At 39.5% G+C, this 19,160-nt stretch overlaps 1 protein-coding gene across 1 annotated transcript in view; it reads left to right on the top strand.

The window, feature by feature from the left end:
- The window catches only part of ROS1 (ROS proto-oncogene 1, receptor tyrosine kinase), a 117,891-nt gene extending 99,320 nt beyond the window's left edge, over positions 1-18,571 (top strand). The window contains exons 41-43 of the mRNA XM_038525492.1: positions 493-627; positions 8,335-8,498; positions 17,223-18,571. Of these exons, the coding sequence (XP_038381420.1) occupies positions 493-627; positions 8,335-8,498; positions 17,223-17,533 (610 nt within the window). The 3' untranslated portion in view covers positions 17,534-18,571. The remainder of the gene's footprint in view (positions 1-492; positions 628-8,334; positions 8,499-17,222) is intronic.
- The last annotated feature ends 589 nt before the right edge of the window (positions 18,572-19,160 follow it).

Genomic DNA, 19,160 nt, shown 5'->3' with positions numbered 1-19,160 from the left:
GGCCCCCCAAAAAACCGGTGACAAGATAAAATTGGGCCTCAGTGTTACCAGTTCACATTCATGCCTTTCCTCTCCTCATTTACTGGCACTCAAAGTCGGGGGTGGGGGGTGGGGAGGGGAAGGTGCAGTGCCTTCTTACCCCTACATTAGTCTGCATGTTGATGCTATGAAAGCCTTAAGGAGATCTGTGGTGCAGTTGCAGCTGGGGAAGAGGAATAAAGTGTGTGTGTGTGTGTGTGTGTGTGTGTGTGTGTGTGTGTGCGTGCTCCCACTAAGCCTTCCTATCACCTTTGAAGTGTTGCTAGTAGGCAGTTGCTTTTTCTACTTCTTGAGGTCAATTTGCTTTTAAGTCTCCCATTTGCCTTTTATGGGCCCAATAATGCCAATCACAAAGTAGACCCCAATAGCCCCAGGAATATTTATGTTGGACAAACTACTCTAAACATGATGTTTGTAATAAGCATAATCAAAGTGAACTCTTAACATCCTTAGGTCTTTCGGAATTCTGATTTGGGAGATTTTAACTCTTGGCCATCAGCCTTATCCAACTCATTCCAACCTTGATGTTTTAAACTATGTGCAAACAGGAGGGAGACTGGAGCCACCGAAAAATTGTCCTGATGATTTGTAAGTTAATTTTGCTAATAGAAGCACCTAAAATCTAAAAACATGTGTTCATGCAATCTTATGCTTCACTGGCATGGTATTTTAAAATGAAAACTGAAATTTATGGATTTGTGTTGTCTACATAAAATGTAACTTGATTGTAACATTTAGTTTTCTTTTTTAAAAAAAGATTTTATTTATTTATTCATGAGACACAGAGAAAGAGAGAGGCAGAGACATAGGCAGGAGAGAGCCCAATGTGAGACTCAATCCCAGGACCCCAGGACCTAAGCTCAACCACTGAGCCACCCAGGCATCCCTATAACATTTAATTTTCTAAATACACGATTGTCTCTTTTTACATACATATGATATTTCGTTTCAGAAACATGATTGAGAAGAGTAGAATATTTTCATACTCTTGATAGATGAATTCTAATAAATAAATAAAAGCTTATTTTATTTATGTGTGTGTATGTTTACACACACACCCTCATTTTATTTTGGAAGATTTAATTTGGCTAATATCTTAATTTGCATATTAAGAGATTCTATTAAAAAAGAATATACTGGACTGCCTTTCTTGATGCAGCTGATATTGGGACATAGTACTATTAAAAAATTACTCAGGTTACAATCTATTTATGAACTTAACACAGACTGACTATTCATGACTCTATTAAACTGATGCTACTATTGAAGTCTAGTAAACTCGAGATTCTCAGGAGAGTAGGTGATTTTGATCTAATTACAAAAGAAATATAAACCCAGTTATTTTGCTGCATAATAATCTACCTTCCTATGAAAAACCTCAGCAGAAATAACAAGTTTTGCAACTTTTTCTAAGGGATGTTTTACCCAAGAAGTTTCAAAAGGAACAAACGCCAAACAAGTATAAACTCCTCTGTACTGTGCACAATACCATGCCACGTATTGTGCGGAATACATAGGTGTTTAAACCATGGCCCCAGCTCTTCAGCATCTCAGAATGTATTTTGAAAGAAAAGAAACACACATGGAACAGTTGCATAACAAGCCAACATGTAATAAAGTGCTAAACTGTGTGGTACAGACAAGTGCAAAAGGAATTAGCAGTATGCGGATACACACCATGGTTGTACTGCCTTGACTATGCTGTGTTATTTTAGAGGATTATTCAGACTGGAGCCAAAAGATGATTAAGAACTGGGCACTTTGGTTGGATGTTCTACTGGTGAATGTTTTTGTATTATTTAAATCTTCCAGCCAGAAGAAGAAGATTAGAATCACCGCTTGTTTCTAATTTAGCTTTGTACAGACTCTGGGACATTTACAGGGGGATCAGATGTACCCATACCTGATTAAGTTTGGTGACTGTCCTTAAAAATGATTCACGATCCTTTGGGGGGAGATGGGCAGAATTCTGTAAATAAGAAGTCAGACATTATACAAAATTTGAAAACCTTTGGTTTAGGATTTGAGGGAAAACTCCAGCACACCTAAGCAGAAAATACATTTTTATTGGCTAGCAAAACAATCACCGCTTTGCATCTCTTACATGTCTATCAAACACTCAGAAATTTTCCCCAGAATTTCAATGGAACCAAATTTTTATTATCCTGTTAGAATTTTATCTGGCCTGTTTCCCCCCAGGAGGTACCATGTAGCTCATCACAGTGATACAGTTTTTTGGGATAGGCACTTTAGGTATCAATCATTGAATTATACATTTTGACTGATGTGTTCGCTTATTTTGGAGACGATGGAGGTGGATAATTACTCAGAGGTTGTGGAGCAGGAAAATGTAGGTATGTTGAACTTTGCTCTACCGAGATGTACCCAAATATGCAACTAAAAGGGGGAGGAAGAAAGAATGCTAGAAAAGTGCCAGAGAGACTTTCCTGTTTAGAGGCAGAAATAGATATCCTATATAACATTTATGTTCTATATTTATGTAACATACATTTATACAGATTATATAAATACATAACTTAATGTTATATATAGCTTTATGTTGAATAATTCATTGGTTGGCTATATTATTCCCCTAATATTATAAAAAATATGATGCCCTTAAAGCCAAAATTTTCCATTGGTGGTTTTGAAGTTCATTTGAACATCAGTCATTAAAAAGTAAACAGTGCTCCCAACTCCTGATTGTTGTGTGATCTCAGAGCCCTGGGAAGGGTTAAGGATCCATTGGCAACCAGGAAAACAAGCTGTGCTAGGAAATGGAGCTCTTGGCCATGCCATTCAATCTGGCCACGGCCTTAAGTTGTCATGATAAAGATTAACTACTCTCCTTAGAGTACAGAGGGAACTGATTTTTATTTGAAGCAGTTCTCTAAGATCACAGGCCCAGCTTAGAGAGTTGAAAGTCTGCACTGAGCCAGGCTGCTCCTTCTATTCACTACCTAAATGCTCAGCACCTGGATGCACTCTGGGTCAGGTGAGCCTGTAGATGGCTATGCTGTGCTCAACTATTAATGGAATGCAGGAGTTCAGAGCATTCCTGCCCTTCTTTCCATAGCCTGGGATGTATGGTGGAAAGCCTGGTCCTCAGGATTCTCTTCAACTTTCAGTTTGCACAACATCCACGCCACTTTCGAGAAGAAACGGGATCAAAGGGCAATCTACTTCAAGTGAGAGCTCTTTGGGGTTCTCTCACAGATGTATCACAGTGGCAACTGAAATTACTAGAGAATATCTCAAATGTAGGAGGCCACAATGGGAGGGCATAAAGGTTCACCTCATTTTTACCACTTAAAAAATAAGTACACCTAGATGCCAATTGGATTTCTTCGGGATTGGGTATAATGAGTAAGGGAGTTCTGGAAAAATCTGTATGTTATGTGCTTTGTTTCAATAGCTGTAGAAACTCATCTCCTTAATACTGAAACATGCTTTGAAATTTTCATCTGTTGAATTTCAATTGCCTTATGAATTCAAGGATTTTAATACAGAGACCGATAATGAACATGGCTAATGAGTCTCATGCTATTTTAGAAAACATTGAGGCAAAGAAGAGTAAAGGGTTGGCATAGTGAATAGAGGAATTTGAACCTGAACACTTAGCCAAGTGAAATATTTCAAGTATGAGTGAGTATTTTATAGAGCTAGAAAAAACTAGCCTTAGGAAATTTTAACAGAGCAAATGACCTAAAAGTTTGTTTACAGTAATATGCTTGAATATTTGCAACTATAACTTAGTACAAGAGCAATGCTGAATCGTGACAAGTGCATGTTTGTAAGGGAAGACCCGAGGCCAAAGGTATAGCTGCTGTTATTAATTTACCTGAAAGATATGAAAAATGCATGTTTTAGGAGTTGTTAGATTCATTTTTTTGGGGGGGAGTTGTTAGATTCATAAACACCTTTTCATTCCATTGCCAGCTTAATGCTGTTTAAGAGTGCAAGTTGCACTCTTTATTTTTAAGTGGACGATTGCTTTCTAGAGCTCCTCTCTTCTTAATCTAGGGCAATTTTGTGCTCATTTGTTCCCAGATGGTGGGAGAGAAAGACTTGATATACTATCAGGTCCTACACTTTTGCCATCAGAAAGTTAAGAATAATGATTGGGTTTGATGTAAATAAAAGCCTCTTAGATAAAAGACAATAGGAATGTCTGTTGAAATAAGTTACATGGATTACACAAGAGGCTGAACTTTCGGAGGGTTGTACGAGTGGATGAAAAACAGAGTAAGTGGCGACTGTCACTCTTCCTCCTTCCACTCTCCTTCCTTCTACCTTCTTGATTTTCCTTTTCTCTCCTTCTGAATCATCTCCATTAAGTATCTTGAGTCCTTTATAGAAATGAGGCAGGTGAGGGGTGCCTGGATGGCTCAATAGGTTAAGTGTCTGCCTTCAGCTAAGGTCATGATCCTAGGGTCCTGGAATGGAGCCCCACATTGGGCTCTCTGCTCAGTGGGAAGTCTGCTTCTCTCTCTCCTTCTGCTGTTCCCCTGCTTGTGCTTTCTCTCTCTTAAACAAATAAAAAAGAATCTTAAAAAAAAGAAATGAGGCAGGTTGTAAGTAAGTAAAAAAACTTTATAATTACCATATGGCAAGTCTTGAGAGATTCTATTTACTTTTTGGCAATATCTTTGAATCACAACTGTATTTTCAGAAGGGATATGATTCCAATGGTGAAGTATACTTTCACCGTGCATCTCCTAGGACAACCCTTAGGTGGTGAGTCATCAAGATTCTACTTTAACTATTGGTTTAAATTTCATGATTGAATATAAGGCATGATATTTTATTTATTTCAGAGTCTAATCATCCTTCATTCAAATCTTTGTATCATGTCCATTTTTAAATGAGAGGTTATAAAGAAATATGTAAAAGATAGGTTCTCAGTTGTGAATCTAATTTTTAAGTAGAGCCAAGGTTGGTACTCCATATCGAGAATATAAATTCCTTGTAATGTATCTGAAGTCATCAGATGAATACTGGAAAACAGACCAATATTAGGTTTCTCCAAAATACTCTGATATTGAGTACTAACTCTGACCCAAGGTGCTTGTCAAGAAGCGAAAGAGATGGAAGTGGACTTTGCATGCCACGCTATAATGGAATGGAGGTTCCATTATAATTTCTAACATAGGTACCAGCTATTTTAAATACAATACCTATAATTATTTCTTGGTGATTGTCACCTAGTGATTGACTACATTTTTGCCCTAGTACCATTGTCATTACTTTAGTTCAAACAATCATTATCTCTCACTTTTCTTCTTTAATATATCCTTTACTTCCAATTTACACTTCTGCAATCTATTCATTTCCACATATATCAGCTGGAGTAATTCTCTAAAGATGTGAAGATCATGCCTTCTTAAAAACCTTTAGCAGCTTCCCATTGTAGTGCCATTAAATCCAACTCCTACCCTGGCCTATGAGACCTGCATGATCTTGCCTTCCTCTTCCGCTCTCTTCTCTTACACTCTCTCTGTCAGGACTGCCCTTTGGCCACACCAGCTTTTTTTCAGTTTCTAAAACGAGCGAAGCTCTTTCCAAATTTAGTAATTTACACATGCTTTTCCCTACTCTCGGGTGTTCCCTGCATCTCATCTCTACCCTATTCCCATGACTAGCATCTTATTTTCCTGCAAAGTCCTTTGGCTTAAATGTCATCTCTTCAGAGTGTACTTCTGAGGGCAACTTACTAAGAATGTTCCATCTGTATTATATCTCACATTTGTTTTGTTTAGTACTTTTTTTTAGAACTTGTAATTTGTAATTATATATTAACCTGTTGATATAGTAATACTAATATTTTTAAAATATTTATTTGAGAGAGAGAGCGAACGAGCATGAGCAAGCAGGGAGAGAGGGTCCAGGGAAAGGGAAAGAGAGTCTCAAGCAGACTCCACATGGAGCACCGAGCCCAGTACAGGACTTCACAAGGGCTTGAGGCAGGCTCCGCTCTGGCCTCCGTCCCACAATCCTGAGATCACGACCTGAACCAAAACCAAGAGGCGGATGCTTAACCCAACTGCACCACCCAGGTGCCCCAGTCATACTAATATTTTTAAATACTTACCAACTTACGTTTCTTTATCAGTTTTTCTCTCCCTGTCCCTAATCTGCCCTCTAGTTTCAGGAAGTAAGAAAAAAAAAAAAAAAAAAGCAGATACTTGACCTTTTTTTAGTAAGTCAGTAGACTCAAAAGCCAGGTTTGGAGCAGGGAGAGGTTACCTTGAGCTCCTTATTAGTATGCTAAATGCCAGGTTTGAGTGACTAGAACCTGTAATTCTGTATCAGGATAATCTAATTAAAAAGAGGGAGCAGTAGAAACCCCATTCCCTCTAAGCCCTGGGAGAGTATAGGAAGAAGAGACCTTGACAGAGATAGGAGGGTGAAGATGTTGGATATCTAGGTCCTGAGAAACCTCCTGTAGGCTTCAGTTAGACTAAGTGTAGGCAACTGCCCACCTCTCCCAATTTGGGAGGATGGAAAATTGATCATTGAGTGGGGGACCCCTCCCCCATAGTGACATGGAGACCCAGCATCATGAATAAGGTAGAAGGGCATGTCCAGACAGAGAAGGTCAAGCTTGCTCTCCTGAGCCTTCTTTGTTTGCCATGTAGTGTGAACATTTTGTTGAAAGCTAGAGATTCGGCCAAGGAGCATCAACAGAAACAGGAAGGATCCCCTGGGTCTTGTGAGCATATGCAGGACATGATGCAGTCCAAGAGAAGGTGATGGCTAGAGTGAGGAAAGGGAGGAGCAGTTCAGTGGGAGCTGGGGGCAAAGAAAGGGTAAAGAAACCGTAGGCTGCATGCCTGTGGACTGGACCAGACTGGGCACTCCTTACTGAATTCCTGATTATTTTTCTCTGATACAAGCAAAGATCCAGAGGGCATAGTGGGACCCAAGCGTTCTTCCCTGTGTCATTATAAGTCACATAAGACTTTCACCCAACATATATCATACCACGATCTTGCAGAAGAGGATAGAGGGAGTAGGAATAGCCTAAAACTAGAGATTGAGTTATTATGCGGAAAAGGCTGAGCATAACCTAAAAAGATTGTTTAAAATATTGAATTACACCAGGTTTTAAACTGCATTGTACTTAATGAAGTTAATTTTTTTCCCTCCTAAGTGGGGGCTCTAAGAAAGACCTAATTAGTAGTAGACAATGTAGAAGAGCTACATTTTTCCCCGTTCATATGAGTTGTAGTGAGATGAAATAAATTTTTGTTACCTTCCTACATTTACTGTATGTATTCCTATGAGGACAGGAGCCACACTACCTCCTCCTCAGCTCTTGATATACTGCTGGTACGTAATAAGTGTCCAACAAATCTTTGCTGAATGAATGAACACAGTTAAGAGTGCTACTCAGACATTTTTTAGACAACTGTTAAGGAAAAAAAATGATGTTTCATAAACCAGCTATTAATGTCTGAGGAAACTCAGTTTCTTACTTAACCTCACATTATAATGAAGAGTAAAGGCATTAGAATTGGTTGTTTCTCCCTTGGGTTCTGCCTAAAGATCTATGGCAGATCTTGGAGTAATCTTCGATTTTGTTTTAGATGTCAGTGTCTTCTTAGTCTTCAGTAATTTTTATAGCTGTCAGTTCCCTTATGTGTTGAGTCATCATTTTCCAACCATCTATTTGGATTAATAACTGTTAAAAATAATAGCTTGTCAAAAGAAACAGCTTTTTAAAAGACTTTATCTATTCATGAGAGACACAGAGAGAAAGGCAAGACATGGGCAGAGGGAGAAGCAGGCTTCCTGCAAGGGAACCTGATATGGGACCCCCGGATCATGACCTGGCCAAAGGCTCAGCCACCGAGCTGCCCAGGTGCCCCAAGAAATAGCTTTTCTTCTTTTTTAAAATTTTATTTACTTATTTATGAGAGACACAGAGACAGAGAGGTAGAGACACAGACAGAGGGAGAAGCAGGCCCCAAGCAAGGAGCCCGATGTGGGACTTGATCCCAGGTCCCCACGATCACGCCCTGGGCTGAAGGCGGTGCTAAACCGCTGAGCCATCTAGGCTGCCCCAAGAAATAGCTTTTCAAAGAAGATGTTATCTAATAAAGGTAGTAAACTGCAAAGCACTATTAAGTTAGAAACCAAAGATTTTGTTCTGGTTTATTTAAATTGATTATGGAAAACTGGTAATAACTCAAATGTGTTGCCTTCTAAAATGACCTTACATGGGCTATCAGTACTCATTGCCTAATGATCTTCAAACACTATTTACTTTCATGTCTTTACGTGTATATCCAGGTGGAATCTATTGACCCAGTGCTGGGCTCAAGAACCTGACCAAAGACCCACTTTCCACAAAATTCAAGATCAGCTTCAGTTATTCAGGAATGTTTCCTTGAATGGTATTTCTCAATGCAGAGAAGAAGCAGACCACAGTGGAGTCATCAATGAAGGCTTTGAAGGTAAGTTTGATTTTGAGTCTTTTTCAGAATTTTCTGGTTTTCTCGCCAGTGTGAATTGAACAGGTTAAAATGACGTTTTATGGTGAGTAAGAAGAATAATATACTGGCACCATCCTCATAATAATTATGTGCTTATTATACTCTTCTTTGGAAATTATTTTGATTTGTGCACTAAATTGAAAAAAAAAACCCATAGTGATATGGTCCCTGGATTTATCATCTAAGACAGTAAGGAGGAGATTAACATGTTGGACTATGTTTTCATGAGGTCTGTACTCCCCCCCTCATACAAGTTTCAACCTCAAGTGCAGAGCTGAGTTAATTATAGACTGTTAGTTGGTGGCACATCATGATCATTGGTCTATGCAGGGCTTCTTCCTTGTTTGTTGGCTTAGTCCCTTTATCTCCATATTCTTCTGTTCTACTTCCTCTCTCGTCTTGCCAGGCAACCGTTCTAATACCTGTAATGTGTATCTTTTTATTTGTAGGTTTTGCTGCAAAATGTATATTGTTCTGTACACACAGATGCTACTGTGTTTGTAGAGCTTCTTTCTTTTCCATTGAGCACTGTTTTTAAGAACTATCCATGTTGCTATGTATATATCTAATCATTGCTTCTAACTGCTGAGTAATTTTATGATGATCACTGGAGTGGTTCATGCCTTGTTACGGTCTAGTCTGAGTCCACAACTTCAATAATTTAGTGAATAAGGCAATAATCTTCTGGAACCATTCGACTGTGATGGGCAGACTAACCTCTTTTAGTTCAATGACAAGTACAAAATGGAATTAAAACCCAGTAGTCACTTAATTCCTTTCCAGAATCAGATTTTGCCTACTTGGTTGTGGAAAAATGAATTTTGAAATGATCCACTCCAGCTGCTCTAGAACTCCTTGAGGCTATTCAAAGTTCACAGGCCCCTTGTGAAAGTGGGCATTTTTGCCTAGAAATAAAGCTGGCGAGATGGACCATGAGTCAGAATCTCCCAGAAATCAGGTCTCTCAGTCTTGACAATGACTGATTATATGAGGCTGATGGCCATCGTGGCGTCTGGAGTGACACCTTGGTCCACAGTGATGCTCTTGAAGAATAGCAGGGAAGTATAAAAAGCACTGGAAAAAAAAAACACTGGATGAACATCTGTTTGTCTTGAACACTGCATTTCTGAATATGTCTCTGGGGTAACTTAGACTCCACGACGTGCATGGAAATAACACTGATCGTTTGGCTTCTTTACTGTGAACAGTTAAGTGACAGACTGGAAAGGGCTGTGCTTGTCCTGAATGTGCATTCTAACTCTTATCAGATAAGCCCTGGTAATGGTCCCACAGTGGCTCCACCTGCCTTCTCATCGCGAGACTCCGCTAATTCTGAGTGCCAGTGGCTGAGCGCCAACTGGGGCAGCAGCCCCATCTTTTGGGAGGGTTCTGTGCATATTTGTGCCTGTGTGAAGATCACACAGGATAAGGCAAAACAGACTGGAAGTCACTCTGGATACTATCAGGTCCTTCTCATTTTCTAAGCATTTGCTTAATGAATTTTTCTAAATGAAATTTCGATTACATTTTTAAATTTTTAAAAAAATTTATTTAAACAGTTATTGACTTGTTGCAAGGCATAGTGTTAAGTATCTAAATTTGATGTGTTCCATTGGGCTGTCTTAAGGGGGAGAAAAGGAGGCAAGAATATTTCTTTCCCTTGAGCAATTAGAGTCAATTTCTTTAATTTTGTATATAGAGTTTAATAGTGAGTGCTGCTTTTATTGGCTGTCCTTGTCATAGGGCTGCCTCTGTCCCTACAATTCTACTGAAGCCATTTGAATCTGCTCCCCTTGGCTTGGTTCTTTTTTTTTTTTTTTTAAACATTTTATTTATTTATTCATGAGAGACACAGAGAGAGAGAGGCAGAGACACAAGGAGGCTTCATGCAGGGAGCCCGACGTGGGACTCAATCCCGGGTCTCTGGGATCACGCCCTGGACTGATGGCAGCGCTAACCCGCTGAGCCACCAGGGCTGCCCTTGGCCTGGTTCTTATTTGTGGTAACATCACATATGGAAACTTGAGAGAAACCACAATCTGGGGTTGTTTACCAATATGTAAAAGGAAATCTTTTGTTCCTAAGACAGATAAATGGCAGTAACTGAAGAGAGCCCAGTGTGTAGACATGTGAACAGCAAGGGAGCACGTTTTTCTTACTAAATCACTGGTCTCATCTCTACAAGGAACACTTAACTGATAAAACCCTGATTCAAATTTGTGAATATTCCTTTTGTGGACCTTATAAAATTAAGCACAGTTATTACCTTTTAAGGCTTAAAAAAGAATTTCTGTGTTATTTCACATCAATCATAGAAATGACTCCTGATTCCTTTCCAGTGTTCCTTTAAACTTTTCAATAATTCATCTCAGTAATTTCTCTCACTATGTTATTTTATAACTGTATCTACATTTTATTTTTATTTTTAAAAAGATTTTATTTATTTATTTATGAGAGACACAGAGAGAGAGGCAGAGACACAGGCAGGGAGAAGTCGGCTCTGCGCGGGGAGCCTGATGCAGGAATCAATCCCAGGACCCGGGATCATGCCCTGAGTCAAGGGCAGACACTCAACCACTGAGCCACTGAGGTGTCCCTCTATCTACATTTTAAAGATCTTTGTTATGAAACTAATTTACATTTATTGCTAAAACACATATAAAATTATCTAAACAGAATAAAAAGCAAAAGTCTCCTACTTCCTCTCTATCCTTACTCTTCAGTGCTAGCCATAGTTAGCAATTTGGCTATATGCTTTTCGATATTTTTTTATTCATATACAACCATTTACAGGAATATTCATTTATGTGTGTTTATATATGTACTGGCTGGATTCAGAGATAAGTTGATGTACTCTAGAGGGATGAGTGGGATATAGATTCTCTGGTCAGAGAATCTTTCTTTTTTAAGTGAGCTGATGTGTAAGAATTTGGGGAACAGATGATTTTATGCTACATCTTCTGCAGGGAGCAGGAGGCATTTCCTCTTGCCACTGAGAGGGAATCCATGTTCTGTGGGAGATCAGAGGAAGGATGCGAAGTCCATATAGTGTGTTGGAGAGTCAATAAAAGCTACTGGGAAGAGGTTACTTCCACGCTGGGTTTTGCAGGGAGGTGAGAAAAACAGTATTTTGGGATAGAAGGCACAGTATGTAGAAAGGCTGAGAATAATAGAGAATGAGGTGTACATGGGACTACGTGCAGTTTATTACACATGAGGGTGCTAGATGGCAAGGGAGGAAATGGGAGGGAGAGTAATCATACATAAACAATCAGGTAAAAACATGAAAATTAAGGAAAGTTGAATTAATGAAGGGTAACAGGTGTAGAGAGGAAGAAATGAAGCCCAGAGGTAGGCACTGTAAGACTTGACTTCTGAGTGATGGAGAGAATAAACAATGGTGAATCCCAGTGATTTGTGAAACTTGGTGAAGAGTGATTCTCTTCCCAGAAATGTGGGGCATAGGAGGAAGAATAGCTTTGCACAGGTTTGGTTTGAGCTGGCTATGGGATAAGTGGAGAAGCCTCCTATTCAGGCGAAAGTTCTGTCCTATAAATATAGGTAGTTGGGGGGATCCCTGGGTGGCTCAGCGGTTTAGTGCCTGCCTTTGGCCCTGGGCGCGATCCTGGAGTTCTGGGATCGAGTCCCGCGTCGGGCTCCCGGCATGGAGCCTGCTTCTCCCTCCTTCTGTGTCTCTGCCTCTCTCTCTCTCTATGTCTATCATAAATAAATAAATCTTTAATAAAATAAATAAATAAATAAATAAATAAATAAATAAATAAATAAAGGTAGTTGAAGTCCAGGATGTAGATAAGGTCATTCAATTAGAGTGTAGAGAATAAGAAGAGGAGTGAATGGTGGTTGGGACCCAGAGATCAGCCGAGATACTGGAGGCTGGCAAAAAAAAAAAAAAAAAAAGGATGGTGGCATGGAGAGGAAAAGCCAAAAGGGGACAAGAGGGTCATAATAGAGTATTGCCAAACCCAAGGGAGAAAGGCTCTTGCAGGAGAGAGTGGTTAAATGCTGCAGAGGTAAAGAGTTCCAGAGGGATGCAAGAATTTTACAGTTGACATGTATTGTACTTTAGAATCTCTTTGCTCATAGAGTCCTTTTCTTCTAATGTGTGCAGACATTTTATAAAAATCAAAGAGGCTGCTGTAAGGGGCTTAAGAGGGCCTGAGAGCTGAGCTTTCCCTTAGTCTCTACCAGAAGACTATGAATCCTTAAGAAAATCTTTGTACTATGTTGCATTACCTGGTTCATCTGTGAGACTGAGATAAGTAACAAACAATGCTCACATTAAATATATATGACAAAACTCTTTTTGTGAATGGCTTTTAACTGCAGTATTAGCTAATCTTATTGTAGCCCTTTTCGATGTGTCATTCACTGAGCTATGTGGGTTAACTCATTAAATACAATAGCCGTATGACATGGGTATTAGATATTATATCACCATTTTACAGCTGAGAAGACTGAGGTTTAGCAACTTGCCAGGGGTCACACTGCTGAAGTAGGGCTGGGGTGTGGCTTCTGTCCTAGTGTAGCTGGAGTATGGCTTCTACTCTCAGCCTTCACAGAAACACGGCTGTCATAAGGAAAATACCCACACGCTTTCCCCAATTTGTTACCAACAGTGTGCTCTGCAGTTAGGGATAGTAAAAGAACTTATTACTTCTGGCTTACCAGAAAAGATATCCCAATTTGTCCTGGTCACTTAGGTGCCAAGTTGTTGACAGACTGAATTAAAATTCTAAGTAATACTTAAAAAATAATGAAGCAGACAAACATGCAGAATAATGATGCAGCAAGATTTTAACAGGGAATATAATCAAACTTTGATAATTTGGATGGAACAAGCATTTCTGTGCCATGACAGAAATTCAATTTTAGTAAAAGAGAAATTCTCATTCTGTTATTTACAATGAATGTAAATCCTGACGGTAAGGAATGGAAAGAGATATGAGAATCATTAAAAATTTTGATTATTGAGATGTGACTGAACAAAGGGGGCAGAGAGAAGAAATAAACTCACAGGCAGCGTTTGCATATTTGCAAAGGACAGAAATCATAAAACAGTCCCTTCAAGGGAAGCCTAAACTTAATTACCTTTTTAATAAGAGAGAATGTGTTTAATAATAGTTTACCACTCTGCAGACTGGTAGGCATATTTAGCAAAGCAGTAAGATGTCTGTTTTGACTGTTATTACTGGAGATACATAAGAAGGTAAGAAAGCCATTGAAAGGGCTTTTTTGAAAGAAAAAAAAAAAGCCAGGGGGTGGTGGGCATTAGGATTACAGAAAGCAATAATACCATGCCTATCCTATGGTCCTACTGACCTAATGGGGTAGAGAGGGGATAGAGAGAGATTAGTAACATATCTGGGCATCTAGTAAAAATATCCCAGTGACTTCATCCAAACATTTTTGTAAACATCACCTCATCAGTCCCAGAGAGTTCTACAGGAAACAAATCTAAATGCTCCTCTGCTGTTCTAAACATAGCCAGTCAGCCGGCATATGTCTCGTCTGTAAATACCCTGTCTTGCTTGGAAGTCTTTATTTTAATATTTCCCTCTTAAAGAAAGGGTTGCCGAGCACATGCTATCTTTGTTCAGGATCTCTGCTGTGAGATCTGACCTGCAGGCTTTCTATTCAGTTTTAAACAAAAATAAACAAACAAAACACCCTCCTCCCCACCATCTCTCATAAGTTCTTTATGCAATAAGAAGATGTACTAATTGCTGAAAGCTTGCCAGGGTCAAGTTACTAAATATTGCTCTAAGTACTCTAAAACAATGAAGTAGTTAGCTAATGATTTTTCTTTGACGCACGGTGCCAGAATTTGTAAAAAGAATTTATGTGCTTTATATAAAAGGTTTTTTTTTCCCAAATAACTCAACAAGAGGCAAAAAAAAAAAAAAAATTAAACCACATATGGGTAATAAGTTTCCAAATATGCTATTTAATGGATTCAAGGTATGAAAATGAAGCTGCTGATAACGTGAGAAGCTAGACCTTCATTGTAAATTTAAGTTTTGAAATTTTTTCAGCTTTTCCTTTAGCCTAATTTCTTTAAGTCTTTCAGGAACATCTTAATTTCCTCAATAATCTGGACCAATGGACTATTTAAAGCTATTTTATTTCTTCCTATCACTTTTTGATATTTTTGGTATCTTATTTCTTCCTATCACTTTTTGATATTTTTGGTTAATATTATCATATGGAAAACTTTTTTTGTGAGTTTCCCAGTGGCTCTCAGTACCTATCTGTTGACCATAATAATAACAGTAGGATGCTTCCAAAGATATTCAGCACTTAGGCATTAACCAAGCTTGGCATTTGATTTCTACAGGGTGGATATTTTATACCACTATGTAACTATCCATGTGGTTTGAAATGGGCTACCATGCTGTTTGAATGCTGAAGAGGAACACGAAATGATGATGGCCAGGAGTTTGAGCCCGTAGCTTAGCCATCTTGTCCTTTGACAGCGTGTAAAGGTCTGCAAAAGAAACGTGGACCTCCTAAAACAGAGCAGGGATAGTAGTTCACATGCTCTTACAATCAAATAAGCTTCATAGTTCAGGCAGATGCATTCAATTCCATTGGCAAAAAGTAGCTACAATGCACCTCCCTTAGTCCATTGAGGTTACTTCTTTTCCCCATGTTTCCATTTATATTCATTCCAAAGAAACCCAAGCTGGGTGTACGTCAGGGTTAAGAGTAAAAGGTTGACCGTGCAGCAGGCCTCACCCTCCTTAGTGACAATGACACACATTTGGATGCTTCTTGCTGGAAGAATGATGGAGACAAAGAAAGGACCACTATCTGTTGACTGATTTGTAAAATATGATATATTTTGAAGGAACAGTAATATTTCTAATCATAAATTTTTCATCCAGGAGTAACACTCAGCAACTGGAAAGCATTGATCACAAACAATCCCCGTAATACACATTTACATATGTATGTTTGTATTGTGTGCTTGTCCCTTTTGAGTATCCAGCATTTTGTGAAATGTTTCAGAAGCTCTGCTGTTAAGTTTCAGCAAGAATGCTTATACTTTTTCTCTGTGTAAAAAGGTCAGTCTTTAGGTAGAGAAAGACAAAATAATCTGAGCGTAATTGTGAAGAAGGCTGAGTACCCTCTGCCCATTTTTCTGCTGCCTCCTCTCTGACCCCACACACAGGAGCATCCAGAGTCTGTGCCTTTCAAGGACTCCTGTAGGGCACACTGCCCACCAACTTGGCTCCTCCTCATAGAGCGCAGCGGCCCTGCCCTCTCATTGGGGAGGATGAATATAATATAGGGACACAGTCTGGGTTCCAATTGCAGCTGTGTGACCTTGGGCAAATTATTTAACTCCTCTGTGCCTCAGTTTCCTCAACTGTTAGATGGGGATAATATAAGCATCTATTTAATAGAAGGAGAATGAGTTAAGATACGTATATAGTTTAGAACGGTGAAGTGCCTGGCATGTAGTACGTGCTCCATGTTAATAACAACAATAATCATCACTATTATTATATTTCATATCATTTTCCTTCTCCCTCAATTCTGGCATCAAAACTTGCCAAGCTATCCATTCCCTATCAGCCTGGTGAGCTCACAAGCACACTAGTTTATTTGCTAAATAGTATTAATGCAACTTGTCCCAGGGAGGTAGCTGAGGGGGGCCAGCCACACCGATTCACACTCTGCACTCCTGCCTTGGGCTCCTTGTTCTCGCTGTTCTCTTTTCCTTGAACACTCTTCTTCAGATAGCCATGTGCTGAATTCCCTCACTTGATTCAGGTCTCTACTTCAAGTTTACTTCATTAGAGAGGACTTTGCTGACATATCATCTAAAGTAGCAACACCCTTGGGCAGCCTGGGTGGCTCAGCGGTTTAGCATCTGCCTTTAGCCCAGGGCCTGATCCTGGAGACCTGGGATCGAGTCCTGTGTCAGGCTCCCTGCGTGGAGCCTGCTTCTCCCTCTGCCTGTGTCTCTCTCTCTCCCCTCTCTGTGTTTCTCATGAATAAATAAATAAAATCTTTAAAAAAAAAAGTAGCAACACCCTTCCACCACCCCATTATTTTTTTGTCCCCTTTTCCTGCTATTCGTCACCACCTGACATAGACTTAGTTGTCTGCTACTTTACTGTCTGTCTCCCCCTATTAGAATGTAAACCCCAAAGAGGACAACTTTGCTTTGTTCTTTGTTGTCTCATCAATTCTTAGAACAGAACCTGGTATGTGTTAAGCATCTAGTAAATATCTTAATAAATGATTAAATTACTCAATAGAAAAGACTGTATCTTTCAAGGTGGATATTTTAGCTGGTGGGACTAAAAGGTAAGCACTTTTGACATAAAGGCCACTTAATACCTATCCCCAAGGCTGTGACCTGTTCATTTATGACAGAGTTATCATCTCTGTGCTCTCCTCACATTTATGTATTCCTTTTATATGTAGCACACACTGTCTTCTATAGTAATGTTACTGCCCCCCTACTAGCCGACAGTAGCCTCAAGGACAAAGAGCATATCTGATTTATCTTTGTATTCCCTTGGTGGTCCTCATCAGTGTTTGCTGAACCAATTTATAAGGTTGGTATTGTTATAATTCTTGTACAGCCTATATATCATGGGGACAGAAAGTCAATGAGATAGTAGTATAACTTTCACATTTTTTTTTCCACAGATGAAGATGGCAGTGTGATCTGTTTGAATTCAGGTGACATTACATCAATTGCCCTAACGGAAACCAAGAATCAAGAAGGGTTAAACTATATGGTACTTGCTACTGAATGTAGCCAAGGTGAAGAAAATTCTGAGGGTCCTCTAGGCTCCAAGGAATCTGGATCTTGTGGTCTGACGAAAGAAGAGAAGGAACCACATGCGGACAAAGATCCCTGCCAAGAAAAACAAGTGGCTTACTGCCCTCCTGGCAACCCTGAAGGCCTGAACTATGCCTGTCTCACTCACAGTGGATATAGAGATGGGTCTGATTAATAGCTCTGTTTGGGAAATGCAGAGTTGAGATAAACACTCTCATTAAGTAGTTACTGAAAGAAAACCCTAGTAGAGTGATAGATGTGATAGTCTGTGACTCCAAATTAACACTGAAAAGTTCCTGAATTCCTGAACTCTTGATTCCAAGAGCCGTTTGATTTCGGTTGTGACCATCCCCATAACTGCCTAACCTTCGGCAGAATTCCCATTGAACCACGAAACATTTGGAAAGCTTAGGAAGACTCAAGAAGTTGGAAGGGAAACTGTTCCTCCTCTCCCTTGAGGTCCCTTAGTCCATTGCTGCAGCAGAAGCATCTTGATTAGATGGTGAGAGACAAAATAGCTTTATATCCCCAAAGGGGATATACATATATACATATACACATATACACATACATATATGTGGAAATGACAAGGGGGAATTCCCTCTACACACATAGAAGTAACCAGCACCTAGGACACGAGGAATCATTTGGAAAGCTATTACTACAGTAAAACATTGTCTTTAATGACTATTCTAAAATACTTTTATTTTAGAGGGTTCAGTCATATTGAAAATAGGATCATGAAAAGAGCTCTAAATCCTGAAGTTTAGCATTCCACGGACTTTGGGTTATATAAAAATCGCTCTGTGACTTGTGCACTTCTATGGAAATTAACTAATATAAAGATCGTTTTTATTTGCCATATCTGTCTTATACATAAAATAGCTAGGATTCCATTTAGTATCAATCCTCCTTAAAATTAAATATGAGCGATTGTATGATGTTAATCTAAGTTCTGTGATTTTTAATGACTCCACGAAATAATAGATACCTAAATGAGAACTATTAAAAAATTCTTCGGAGAAATATTCTGATTAAAGCCAATCATGTTTTTTTGCAGCCACCCTTTTAAATCTGAATGCCTCAACCTGTCTAAGGGCAACTCTAATGAAAGAAAGCAACCTGTATGTTATTCAGTTGCAGTATACAGGATGTTTGCTAGATATGAAAGACACTTTGATAATAAATTTGATAAAAACTACTCCTGGAAGAAGATCATGTATCCATTTGCACCTGGGATAATTTAGTTCAGTTTTTAACTTGTTTACAGCCTGAGAGGATGCACCCGTTGGCTGCATGGTGAGGAACACAGGCAAGTCAATGCGTGAGTTCTGTGGGGAACAGCCCCCAGGGAAAGGTCCAGGATCTGTGGCCTCTGCTACATCTGTTATTCCATGGAAAGAGGCAGGATATTTTCTCTCTAATCTTCTGATGTTCTAATAGGCAGTTATCATTCTTTTCGCTTGCCCAGTATATTATGCCCCTTCCCAAGTTGGAGAATTCCTCTACCTTCATCTTCTGGGTGGGAGTTATGTTCCATTGGCTCCCCCAAGATCTCTAGCAGCAAGAAGGCAGGCATGTGACCCCCACCACTCAAACACACCTACCACAGCCTTCTAATTGAGAGGTAAGGAAGCAAAGAGAGAGGGCCCACCGTGAGTCTTCCCAGGTGGTGGTGGCCTCTATAGTTGGTCTGACTCCTGGCATCCAGTGTTGAGGCCCAAGAGAGTCTGCAGAGCAGATCTGGAGCCTGGTGCTTCTTGCAGTCGTGGTAGCCAGATTAGACTGGTTCTGCTGTCTGC

The sequence above is a fragment of the Canis lupus genome, chromosome 1 (genome assembly GCF_011100685.1).
Source record: "Canis lupus familiaris isolate Mischka breed German Shepherd chromosome 1, alternate assembly UU_Cfam_GSD_1.0, whole genome shotgun sequence".
NCBI classification, from domain to species: Eukaryota; Metazoa; Chordata; class Mammalia; order Carnivora; family Canidae; genus Canis; species Canis lupus.
Note: the sequence above shows the minus strand (reverse complement) of the source record. Positions and strands in the feature narration are given on the sequence as shown.